At 41.2% G+C, this 13,707-nt stretch overlaps 1 protein-coding gene across 2 annotated transcripts in view; it reads right to left on the bottom strand.

Moving 5' to 3' along the window:
• Window positions 1-13,707, bottom strand: part of CELF2 (CUGBP Elav-like family member 2) — a 722,443-nt gene that overhangs the window by 370,581 nt on the left and 338,155 nt on the right. For both annotated transcript variants that reach the window (XM_031444742.2, XM_031444738.2), the window contains one exon: window positions 837-872. Coding sequence is in view for 1 of the 2 variants with exons in the window: in XM_031444738.2 (XP_031300598.1) it covers window positions 837-872 (36 nt within the window). In the remaining variant the exon portion in view is untranslated. The remainder of the gene's footprint in view (window positions 1-836; window positions 873-13,707) is intronic.

Consider the following 13,707-nt stretch of genomic DNA (forward strand, 5'->3'; position numbering starts at 1 on the left):
GCAGCGTGCGAGGTGCTGCATGTGATGCCCAGTAAAATATCCCTTAAAACATTTCCGCTCCCCTTCTTTCCTTCCTTCCTTCCTTCCTTCCTACCTTCCTTCCTTCCTTCCTTTCTTTCTTTCTTTCTTTCTTTCTTTCTTTCTTTCTTTCTTTCTTTCTTTCTTTCTTTCTTTCTTTCTCTTCTAATAAATAGTGCTAATCATCTCTGGTGGCTAGTTGTCTATAATTTGCAACCTGTTAATTATCACTTACTTCACAAAGTGACATAAAATATCAGAAACATATTAAAGACATGGATGAAGTTATATATTAATTTCTTTCTCTGGTGAGATAGTAACATTATTTAAATGATAATATGAATTACAATTGTATTTACAGTATCATCAAAATCAGGATGTAAGTTCTTTAGGGAAAGCTCAAAATTTTTTCACAAATCTAGAAATCCTTGAACGCAATAACACTCATGGATATGCTGAGGGAACAAAGAATCCAATGTGTCTTCAGATGGCCAACACCCGTGACTACCACAAAGGAAGCAGCGTGTTAATGACTTCTGCGGAGAAGACAGCTCAAATGTGCACATGTGTCTATGTGATGTAACTTCAAAGGAATGAGAATGATTTCTCCAAGTCACGGATGGACATTGCCGTCATTACTTCTTGGTTACATCACTTCTACGAGACTCATACACAGTCCTTGTCATTTCCATGGTAAAGTATGAGTTAAGGTCTGACATGAGGAAGAGAGAACGAAGAACTCCCCGAGGGCCTACAGTGCCTCTCTCAGGGTGTGACATGAGAAATCACATACGGAATAGGCAAAGCACACCGCTTACCTCGGCAGACTTCCAGCTAACTCGGTGGTTGTCTCTCTGGAAGGAAAAAGAAGATAAGCGTGATTAGCTTATTTTGGTAAATTATACAAATGTGTTTAATAAAACCATAACCTAATGCATCAAGGCATCACGGTATCACATGTATGTGCAGAAGATACTGTATATGCAGCTGTTTAGAAATTTCAAATGGACTAATCACATTTCTGATTAATTCCCATAAACATTTCAATGGTTACTTTCCAAGGAAATTTTATACACACACAAAATATCTGCCTCTGCTTTTCAGTGGCAGAGCTCAGTTGAGTTTAAAACATCAAACTTTTAAAATGTACAACATACACAAGGAAACAAGGAAGGGAAGGGAAGGAATCCCATACCACGTTTTAGATATTTTCCACTTAAACAAAGCACCTGTATCTCTTTCTGAGCATTATTTAGCAACAAATTCCTTTGAGGATGTGCCTTTGTGTTGAGGATCTTTGTCACCTGAGGTTTGTGAAGGAACGAATGCGTAGAGCACAAAGTCCAATTCTTTTCATTGCAAATGACTGTTTTTCATTTCTTTGCTATAACGTCCTACCAGTTGGGATTGTTGAAGGAAGATGCTATGACAATTCAACTGGCACAAACGATAAGTCAAGGATGGAAGCTCTGTGGTTTGTGAATAAGAGTGACCGGAGACACAGTTCAGAACTTCTTCCTAATTGCAATGTCTTATCTTTTGATTACTGGATGTGTTCTTGGAAGGAACAGGAAGCAAGGAGGGGGAGATAGCATATCTCAACAGCCAGCCTTTAACAGTGAAGTGGGCTTAACCTTAGACTGAGGGAACCAAGGCATAATTCTTAGAAACAGGGGTGCGTAATCTTTTTCATGTCATGTAATCCCTTTAAGAATCTCATTAAAGATACAAACACCTCAGGTAGGAAAAACAGTGACACACACACACACACACACACACACACACACACACACACAACGTGGTGTACAATTATAAACAGTTCCTGGACCTCCAAAAGCTAATATGTCAGCCCTGGGTTAAGACCACTCACATCGTCTTTATGCACTCATTTTGTTAATCCAAATAAAAGACTTTCTCATGGTCTCTAGAACTCCCTCCCACCTGCTGTCTGAGACAGTACCTGGCCATTGTAGGAACATCCTGGTTCCCAAAGAGACATACTGTCTTAAAAATATAAGTGATTATAATTTCAGCTCCTATAGAATTGTTCCTCCCCAAATAACCACATAGTATTAGACTTTCAGCTTCTCATGCTATAGAAATTGGCTTTTGAGAGAGAGTTTTTGAGAGATTCTATTCCTTCAACAAAACCACAGTTGAAAAGCACTGTCTGCTGTACTATAGAAGGTCTCAGGTATATTCACTTCTAAGAGTTTATTTAGTGTCTGCATAGGAAATTTCTCTTTCAAAACAGAACCTGAAATTGTGGGTTCCCCCCAGCTAAGATGCACCCCCCAGTCTTCCTTTATAACCTGTATCACAATAGAAATATCTCTTAAATTCTCTTTTCTTATTTATCATTTTGTCACTTGAGACCAGCATAGATGAGTACTCAAGAAATATTTATTCAATTTGTAAGGAATGAGTTAATGAACTCTTCTGATCTTCCTGTTGACCTTGAAGCTTAGACCTAATTTACAGCTGGATCATAGTAACGGCAGCATCCCAGGGTTAAGGAACAATGACTTTCTTTCTTTCTAGTGTTTTAACTCTTTCCTTGTGCTTTCAGATTATACATATTTCAATATGAGTCCCCTTGGTATCTTTTAATATTATATTGGACATACATTCTAATAAATCAGTTTTTCAAACTGAAGCACAGTCCGTTACAATGTGTCAATTTCTGGTGTACAGCACAATGTTCCAGTCATACATATATAGACATACATTCATTTTCATATTCTTTCTCATTAAAGGTTATTACAAGATATTGAACATAGTTCCCTGTGCTATACAGAAGACACTTTTTTAAAATCTATTTTTATATATAGGGGTCAACATTTGTAAATCTCAAACTCCCAAATTTATCCCTTCCCACCCCCTTTCCCTGGTAACCATAAGATTGTTTACTAAGTCTGTGAGTCTATTTCTGTTTTATAGATGAGTTCATAGTGTCCTTTTGTTTTCTTTTTAGATTCCACATATGAGTGATATCATGTGGTATTTTTCTTTCTCTTTCTGGCTCACTTCACTTAGTATGATGATCTCCAGGTCCATCCACATTGCTGCAAGTGGCATTATTTTATTCTTTTTTATGGCCAAGCAGTATTCCATTGTATAAATATACCACAACTTCTTCATCCAGTCATCTGTTGTTGGACATTTAGATTGTTTCCATAATAAATCCACTTAAATCACAGTAGAGCACTACTTCTCAACCTGGGCACTATGGTGACATTTTGTGCCAAATAATCCTTCCTTGCAAGGGACTGTCCTGTGCTTTGTAGATGTTTCACAGCATCTCTTGCTTCTACCTATTAGATGCCAGCAGTATCCCCCATCCCAGACTCTGACAATCAAAATATCAAAAAAGACCTTACCACACATCCCTGGGGGTGCAAAACAGCCCTCAATGAAGAACCACTTCTATAGAGCAACAGAATCCAATTGTCTACAATTGACTTCTGTTTCAAAACCTGCCTGGATTCACCAACAATCCCCATTCTCTTGGAAAACACAGTGGCTGGGCCCTCTCAAGAATGCCTGTTTCCCTTTGCTCCTGCCACCTACATCTGGACACGTACCAAGAGTATGTTGTGTTTGTTCCCTTACCTGTTTATGTTAATGGGACTCATTCTAATCTTTCAGTTCAATTAAACATGATGTAAAACCAATGTATCAGGAGTATGGATAAGTTCTTTCTAGGCAAACCAAGTTGGCTTCTTTGGGAAGATCAAAAATGACAGATAATCTTGAGAAAAACTGATGGTGAATTGGATCTGGGTCAAGATAGCTATGAATATTGGGGAGAAAAAAATACCTGGTTGTCACAAGTTTCTCTAAGTTCTTGCTTCTCTAAAAAAAAAACTAGAGAATGAACAAAGTCCTACTGGTAACACAGGGAACTACATCCAATACCTTGTAATAACCTATAATGAAAAAGAATATGAAAAGAAATATATATGTACTATATATATATATATATATATATATATATATATATATATATATATATAACTGAATCACTATGCTGTATACCAGAAATGAAAACAACATTGTAAATTGACTATACTTCAATTAAAAAAACAAAACTAGAAATTTCTAGATGTCCAGGAAAGACAATGCAGAACTCCATTCAGCAGATCCACACACTCAAGGTGGACTTGCCTTTACAGAAACACATAAATGCTAGGAAAAGTTTAGTACTAGCAGGGGGAAATTATGTTTTATACAACCATGTGCTCAGAAATTTACATTAGAATTACAGACATTACTTCATCAGAAAAGGCATTTTTGGTAAACATGAATTAACAGATGAACACAGTTTAAATGATAAGATGTTACCTAAAAAACTAATGATTCCATTGGAGCTTGGAATTGTGGAGGTAGCTCTACAATTTAGAAAAAAAAAACACAAAGAAAGAACCACTGTATCTGGCTACAGCAACGCAGCAAGGTCTCATTGACCAATTGCCATTTTTGAGATCATCAGAGCACCGGAGCTTCTGAAAGAAGAACTTGTTCACTTTTACCTGTTTACTATAACTAACAAGTCATCTGAATTATTCGTGTTTTTATGAATTTATACCTTTTGCAAAGAAACCCTTGAGGAGGATAAATTTAGCATAATATGCTATGTTTCGTCTAGATTGCTCCTTGATAACCTAATTGAGAGAACTTAAAGAATGTGCCACACAGAAACATTTTAGGGCAGTGAAACTGCTCTTACGATACCATCATGGAAGACACGTGTCGTTACACATTTATCCAAGCCCACAGCATGTACACCACCAAGACTGAACCCTAATGGAGACTAGGGACTCTGGGTGATGATGGCGTGTCACTGATGGTCCGTCAGTTGTAATGACTGCACCACCCTGGGGGGACGCTAGTACTGGAGGAAGCTATGCATGTGTCAGGAGCAGAGGGCATATGGGAAATCTCTGCACCCTCCCCTCAATTTTGCTATAGACCTAAAACTGCTCTAAACATAAAGTCTACTGAAAAAAAGAAGGTGCCATGAAGACCATGGTTTTTTCAATGAACTTGCATAGGTCACAATATCCACTGATAACATTACTTTCTAAGCTTAAACCACCTTCATCACCAGTCTTTATTCATCCAACATATTCACTGAACACATAAAACACTTTCAGCACAAACTGTGCTGGTTGCTTTCAGAGGCACGAAGATGAATTAAACCCTGATCCTTCGTTCCAAGCGTTTACGCTCCAATAAAGAATATAACGTAAGGTATAAAGTGGTGAATAGTTTTGAATCTTCTGCTAAAGCTCCTCTGAGTCAAAGACCACGTCGTGTTCAAGATTTTGAATACTCAGTGGCGGCGGCTACGGGCCTGTCTCGGGGAACGGGGAGCTGAGCTCCCCCGGCGGGCAGCAGGGCGGCGGCACCGCGAGGGGCCCCGGGGGCGGCGGCAGGGGGCTTCCAGCCCTTGGCCGGGCAGAACCAGCACCCGTCGGCGGCCACCCCGACCCTCAGCCAGCTGCTCACCTCGCCCAGCCCCGTGATGAGGAGCTACGGCGGTGGCAGCTACCCTGCCTGCAGCAGCCCCGGCCCGCGGCTGCCACCGCGGCCGTCGCAGCCCCAGTCCCAGGCGGCAGCGGGCGGCCGTGCAGTGAAGAAGCCACCACCCCGGCCCGACCATGGGCGGATCCCAGGGTAGCCCAATGGATCCCACGGTGATGAGGAGACCTCAGCTGTATGGGATGGGCAGCAACCCTCATTCTCAGCCACAACAGAGCAGCCCTTACCCAGGAGGCTCCTATGGCCCCCCCAGGTCCTCAGCTGTACCCCATTGGCATCCAGGGCCGGGCCCCAGGGGCCATCGGAGGAATGCACTAAGCACAGCAGCAGATGCCACCTCAGAATGGACGGCAAGGTGTGAGTGGTTACTGCCAGCAGGGCCAGCAGCCTTACTACAACCAGCAGCCACAGCCTCCACACCCCCCCACCAGCAGGCGCAGCCCCTGCCATCCCAAGCCCAGCCGAGGAACCAGCCGCAGCAGGACATGTGCCAGGAAGGCTATGGAACTAGGTCTCAACCTTCTCTGGCTCCCGGAAAGCCTAACCATGAAGACTTGAACTTAATACAAGAAAGACCTGAAGGTTTACCAAAAAAAAAAAAAAAAAAAAAAAAAGAAAAAGAAAGTGAGGAGCTTATAATGACTTGCAGGGAAGGAATGATGACTTTGTTTTGATAAAATAATATATTTTGACCTGGAGACCTGTTCTAATGATGATGTTGAATGGGTCACAAGGCGAAATCTCCAGCCAAGGTTCTGGTCTTGAGCAATTCATATCACTTCTCAGGACCTGCCTGTCCTTGTCTGAAAAATGAACGTTAGAAGAAGTCAAGTGAGGCAAGTGCAGTCATCTTGAAATCTTCAGTGATGGTTCCTGTACGCCCCTGGTGGTCCCCTTCCCATTCTTAGGAGCCATTTGCTTTTGAACATCTTTAAGAATTTGGGGTTGCCTAATTGAGTGCATAGCCTTATTCTGCAGGTCATGAGGGAGCCATGGGCCTTCTTGTGGTCTCTGTCTCTAACATCTCAGAGACTGCAGTCTCCCTCCTCTCCCCATGTGATCAGTTTGGGAATCTGATGTGTCTGAGTCTAGGGAGGTCTAGGCAGCAGAAAAGTTCATGTGAGAAATTGAGAAGTATGTATTCCAGGTGTCTTTATGACCAATAAAGTGGGCAGTAGAAAAGGCAAGTAAGGAGGCTGCAAGACAATGAAATCTTGTCTTTGTGATGCAAAGTTTGTATGCCTTTTCCTGCTGGACGAGTGGGAGTCCAGTGGAGACAGTTCTCTGAACCAGGATGATCAAGCAGCAGTGGGTTTTAATTTCATGCTGGTGGAAGGAAGGTCCCGATGGTCTATACCTGAGGTCTCTATTTACTTCTGACGCCTCTGGTTTACATTTGTATACTACAAAGTAATTGAGTAATAACTCTGCTTTTTAAACTGAGATTTACCACTAGTGGAAATATTAGCAAGACAGGAACATGAAAAGCATTTTTCTCTTAACTTTTTTTTTTGTTGAGTTATAGTCAGTTTACAATGTTGTGAAAACCATTTCTTTTTAATGAACCCAAACCAGTTTCGTGGATAATGCCCCCTTCATCACTACGTTTTGTTTGTGTGTGCTGTTCAAGTCCTTGGACTCACTGGCTTGATTTGGGTGGAGTGCCGTGTTACTCTACCCAAAAGTCTTACTTTTACTCCTCTTTCTGTCAAAGCACGAAATTGTGTGCATTGGTGGTGGTGGGGGGGGTCATAGACTCTACCAACCCACAGTACAGCAGTATCCTGTCGCTGTCTGAAACCTGCCCCAATGCTGACAACTCTTTCTTAGTTTTCAAAATTTTCTGATGTAAGTAGCGATCTTCATTAGTCTTTATTTTTCCAAAGGATTTGGGTGGTTGAGTGCAGGCAGCCACTTAACATCTTCTGATGACACTAAAAATACGTGGTGGGTCTTTTGTAAGTATCTGTATCTGAATAAAATTTGGCTTCAAAATAATAATCAATTTCCTATCTATATAATACTTTGTTGGGTACCATTTAAAAATGTCTAGTTTTATATAAATGAAAATTTCAGTTAATTGACACAGGAAACTACTAGTAAAAGAAGTATTCCCAGAGTAAGATTCTTAGTGAATATCTTAGTGAATAAAGTTTAATATGAACTTAAAAAAAAAAAAAAGATTTTGAATACTCAGTGCCTGGCACATACATACCAGACACTCAATAAATATACGAGAGTGCAAGAGAACCATAAAACATTGTCTACTTGAGGGTAATTCCGGTCTCTTAACTTTTTAAAATGCCTGTTTTAGTCAGAGCAATATTCATCGTTTAATTGCACTAATTTTCTTTTCTTAGTTGTCATTACCAAGATAATCTGATTTCAAGAAGACAGTGGAATGCTAAAAATTGGATGAAAATAATGATGAAAAAAATGACGTGAAATCCCATGTCCCAAGAAACAGAGTTGTCCTAGGGGCTGAGAAATAGACCACAATGCTTCTGGTAGGTTGCATATCCTTGGGCAACTCCTTCTGCTTCCTGGGCTTTCTAAGTCCCAGAATGGAATACTAATGCTGCCCTTTGATCTAGAGTTGCTGGTTCAATCATCAATGTGAACAAACAGGAAAGCTCTTTGCAAATCTGAAGTTGTGCTAGAAATTCAATTTTATTCAAGGAAAGAAAAAAGAAAAAAAACCAGAAGAGACAAGTACTTTTCTAAAGTAGACAAGTGTCCCATGCGTATTATACAATTTTTGCACATTATTTAGCATTCCTTAAAAAAAAACAACTTTAATTGTAAATGTGTAGAACATTTGCCAGGGCGCACAGAGCGATGCCAGCTTTCAGTAGCTGCCTGAAACAGGGCTCTTCCTCATCCTCTGCCTGTCCCTCCCCATTCCTGAACTATACAAACAGTTCTTTTTTTAGGAAGTGTTGAAGCAGGAGCTTACCATCTATTTCTGTGCAGCTTGTCAGCTTCCAGAATTAGCTGACAACTAAAAAAACAGAGGACATGAGAGCCCCCTTGCTAATCATGTGCATGAAAATATTTGTAAGACCCGGAATGTTCCTCTCCAGTGGTACCTCTGATTCTTCCCAAAAGTACGAAGACTTTAAAAAAATGTTAAAATACCTTTTATTTTTACTGCCTGTCCTGCAAGCGATTTAATGCTCTGGTCTAGAAGGAGTGAGGGCTTCTTTATTTTAATTAAGGATGAAAGTATTACAATCAAGCAGATTTTTTCTTCTTTTCTTTTTTTTTCTTTTTTGGTCACCCAGTGCTTGAGGCAAACTGGGGGCCTTTAAAGTTGGATCTATTTTCAAATAATACATGGATAAAAAGATTAGTTTAAATGTATCATTACAAATTCACATATCAATTTCGAACAGTTAACTTTTTTCACATATGGTGAACCTTAGCTCTGGGAAATGTAGAACACCTTTAAGTTTCTTCTCTGATAAAGAAAGTTCAAAGAACTATTCCTTCTCCCTGTTCCAACTTCTCTCTCGCCTATCATTTCACTGTCTTTATCTTCTCTTTTTCACTCCCATGATTAAAATATCAGCGTGCATGTGTATATGCATCTCCGTATAAGCACAAGCAGTTACTCAGTGGTAGAGAGCATGCCTAGCAAGCACCAGGTCCTGGGTTCAGTCCCCAGTACCTTCATGAAAAAAATAAGTAAATAAATAAATAAACAAACCTAATTACCTACCCCCTGCAAAAAAATAAATAAAATAAAAATAAAATAAATAAATTTTAAAACTAGAAGCAATTACTCTTATGTAGTGAAATCCACACCCCCACACACCCCACAGCTCACATTAATGGGGCTCTTATTTAATCCCAGCCACTATTCTAGGCCATTTACATGCGTTCATTCACTTAACTCTCCTAAAAGCCTCATGAAGTCATTACTATGATTAAACCACCATACAGATGAGGAAAACGAGACAGAAAAATGTTAAACAGCTTCCCAAGGCCACATAGCTAGTGACAGACAGAGCCAGGACTTGAACTCAGAAACTCTGGCCCCAGAGCCCAGGCTTTTGACCACTTTGCTACACTGTTACTCGGTATCTACAAGCTACAGTTATGATGTACATACATCACACGTCCATGCATTTGTTCTGGGTTTTGTGCTAGAACAGAGAACAAATGACCTCACTGTTAGGAACTTTACAATCTAGAAAGGGGAGATAGACCAAAAGACACATGAACAAATGGATATTTATCACCATCTTACCTAGTATATGTCATGAAGAAAAATGAGGCAAGGTAGGAGATAGTACATAATTATGGGAATCCTACGGGGGCTATTACTTCCGTCAGGGCATCGAGAAGGGCTCACTGATTAAGGGGACTGAGGATGTGCAGGCATCAAACACAGCCACTCCAACCCCAGCTTAACTTCTTATGTCCACTTCTTTGCACTATCACATTTCATTCTTCTCAGCGAATATTCACCGGGTACCCAGAGCCTGAGACAGGTGATCCTAGACGTTGCTATGCTTTAAAAAAATGATAGGAGTTCTGGAGCTGCACGTTCCGAATGCCAACAAGCTAAAAGAGGAGACGAGACCCTCAGACAGAGTCACCCAGTCACTTAGAAAACTGCAGGTTTCAACGAGAGATACTTCACATCACTCCCGAGGGGTCCTGCCTGCAGACGGCCTTCACAGGAGGTGCCACTTCAAGTTCCTTAGGTCTAGCCTGCACTCACAGGGGTTAAACCCTCCACACTTGAGTTTAAAAAAAGTGAAGTCTACCAGGTGGAGTTTCTCTTTCTATCACTTTGGCTGAGGGCGGCCACCGTGGGGAGATGGACGCTCCATCCACCAAATCCTCAGGAAACAGGGTCACGTGCATTTGGAACCAGTATGTGGCAGCAGGCATACTAGCAACCTGGGTTGTCAAAAGACTTGCTGCATTAAGATGAATTTAACTTCATCACCAACCTATTCAGCCTCCTTCTGAATAGGCGAGTCCGATTCAGCAACAGTCCTTGCTAAGATTTGATTTGGCTCCAGAATTCTTCAGATTATTTTAGCATTCTTCATATAAAACAGCCACAAATGTGTGCCTCTGGCTGTGTTCTTGTGCTCAAGGGCCTTGAGGACAAAATCACCAAAGCTTTCTCTTAATCACATCTGCCACAGACACCCTGGCACCCTGACTGCCCCCGGGAGGAGAGCAGCTGTTCAAACAGCACCGAGTCCCCTTCTGTTGTTCTGAGATGGTGTTCAGGGCTCTTGTTTTCTCTTCTTCCAAAACTGTCATCTTGACACTTAGCCCAGGAAGGCACCTGAGGAAAGGGGGGGCCTGTCCTCGACTCTGCTGGTGGCACCAGAAGACTTGTGTCCCCAGACTCCCGGATTGACTTCATCATCATGCTCTCTCTGCTCCGTGAATCCACCACAGTTACGATGATGTGATCCAGCGAGGACCTGAATTGGCCATTAGTTACAATTCCTGCTCCTCCTTAAAACTCACTTATTTAGAAACAAATTTGAGATTTGCAAATGTTGGTCACTATACATAAAAATAGATTAAAAAAAAGTTTCTTCTGTCTAGCACAGGGAACTATATTCAGTATCTTACAGTAACCTTTAATGAAAAAGAATATGAAAACAGACATATATGCATATGCATGACTGGGACACTGTGCTGTAGGCCAGAAATCGACACATTGTAACTGACTATACTTCAATTTTAAAAAAAGTAAAAAAGAAAAAAGTTAAAAAAAAAAAAAAAGAAAAAACAAGTTCAGACAGAGAAAACAAACTTATGGTTACCAAAAGAGAAAGGTTGGGGAGAGATAAATTAGGAGTTTGGGATTAACATATACACACTACTACATATAAAATAGATAAGCAACAGGGACCTACTGTAGAGCACAGGGAACTGTATTCAATATCTTGTAATAACCTATAATAGAAAGGAATCTGAAAAAGAATATACATGTATATGTATAACTGAATCACTATGCTGTACACCAGAAACTAACACAACACGAAAACAGACCATGCCCACATAAGGCTGTGTGTCTGCCTGTTTTTTTCAAAGCTTTGTTGACCAGAGGACATCACTCCAAAACAAAACAAAACAAAACAAAAAGACCATGAATGTGGATTTCCTTCAAATACTCTGCTTCTGCAAGGGAGGGAGTGTCAGGTTACTTCACGACCTCTACATTTAATATTTCTGCTTTATTGTGCTCGAAGCTGGACCACAGTTCATAAGTGAGCCTCTGAAGGGAAAATCTGCCCCCCAAATTATTAATTGAAAATAATATTTTTTCTTTGATATATCAGTTTAAAAGGAGGCCTAGAGTGCAAAAAAAAAAAATGCCTAATTTTTCTCTATTAGCTCCCAGAGACATAATAACACCAATAAGTCCTCTTAATGAGAGAAAATCATCCCCACTCCTGATAATTTCTGGATCAAAGAGGGATTTGCAAATACCAGCCTGCATAGTAATGTTTGACTAATGGCCTAATCCATCAACCGACAAGTGTGGGTATTGAGTTCATTAGCATTTATTACTACCATTTATTTATTAATTTGCTCAGCCAATATTTCTACAGCTCCTACTATGCGCCAGTTTCTATGTGCTGGGAATGGAGCAAATAGAACTAAACACAGACCCCTCCCTCAAAAGGCTGACCATCTGGTGACAGGAATGCCTACGTGTCAGGAGCAGGATGAGACTAGATGGGCCTCTATCCTGGGATGATTCCCTTCCTCCGAGGTTTTTGGGAAAACAAATCCAGAGCGACTTACTTCATCAGCATAACAACGCCAGAGCCCTGCCTGATGAAACAGGCGTTAGCAAGAGGAAGGATATTTTGTCTTACAGACGTGGCCCTTTCCAAGAATCTAAAACACAAAAGTCACAGCCCAGTCTGAGGGAGAGGTGGGAGCTTGCAGGACATCGTGCACTTGTCTGGGACGGGCTCTGGCCTGAGGGAGGGCAGCCCAGGACCGAAGAGCAAGGAGGATGGGGGCAGGCGGGAAGAGGGAGAAGCCAGCAGCTTCTGACTGGTACAGACTCCCTGCGGGATGGAGGGACTTACTGAAGAAGATGGAGATGGGTTACACCAGCTCCTGGACCCCTGGTTAGAGACTGGCTGAGAGTCAATAACTTCCTCCCGGTTTACAGCCAGGCTCTGCAGGCCCGGCTGGGCATGGGGGCTGTCATGCTTTGAAGAACCCAAGCTGGAACTCAGGCCACTTGGTCTTGTTTGTTTCCACCCAATGTCCCGAGTAAAGTACAGATACACTCCCATTCGGGGATAGTGTGACTATGACTTGTGTCAGAAGGACAGCCCATCAGAGGTCTTCCCTCTACAGGGACCTAGCCTCCAACCTGTAGTTAGGAATGGGGCTCAGGCCAAGGTATTGATTTTTTTTTAATACAGTTTTATTTCAATTGAATTAGAATAAATTTCTTTTTGAATTAAAAAACACACCAGAAGTTCTGTCAAAGCTGACTCTGGCTACAGGGGTGAACGCTCACGGCCGTTACTCACGAAAACTGGAAAGTAATAAGGGTTGTTCTGATGTGATTTGGGGGAAACTTGGTTTTTGTGTTGGTTTCCTCTTCTTACTTTTCAGAACAGGGGCCATAATAAACACATCATAAAATGCCCCTTTCTCTTAAAGCTAAAATCACTTCTTCTCTCTAATGGCATTCAATTGTGTATTCTTTTTTTTTTCCCTCAGTCTACCCTGATACAGTCCTGGGTGAGGAACAGGATGGTGCTAGTACCGCCCCCACCCCCATTTTGCAGACAAGTGAAGTGAGGCTCTAAGAGATTTAAGAGTTTGTGATAAACAGTCAACTCAGGGATTCCTGCCTGGCCCTTCTGACTAAAGGCAGGCAGAGAGGTCTGGGCAGAAACACAGAACTCCATCTGAGTTCTGAGCACAAAGGGAGGTTGGAGAGGAAAATTCTCCCATTCCCACTGCACATTCATCCTCTTAAATTCACCCATTCCAAACAGGGCAACTCTGAGAACACTCCATAGAGGGGAGTTCATGCTCTTTTATTTTTTTAAAGCTACTTTTTATTTATTTATTTTTGGGTTGTTGGAGAGACTGGATGCTTAGGTTTATTTACCTTTTTTTTTTTTTTTT

The sequence above is a fragment of the Camelus dromedarius genome, chromosome 26, assembly GCF_036321535.1.
Source record: "Camelus dromedarius isolate mCamDro1 chromosome 26, mCamDro1.pat, whole genome shotgun sequence".
Lineage (NCBI taxonomy): Eukaryota > Metazoa > Chordata > Mammalia > Artiodactyla > Camelidae > Camelus > Camelus dromedarius.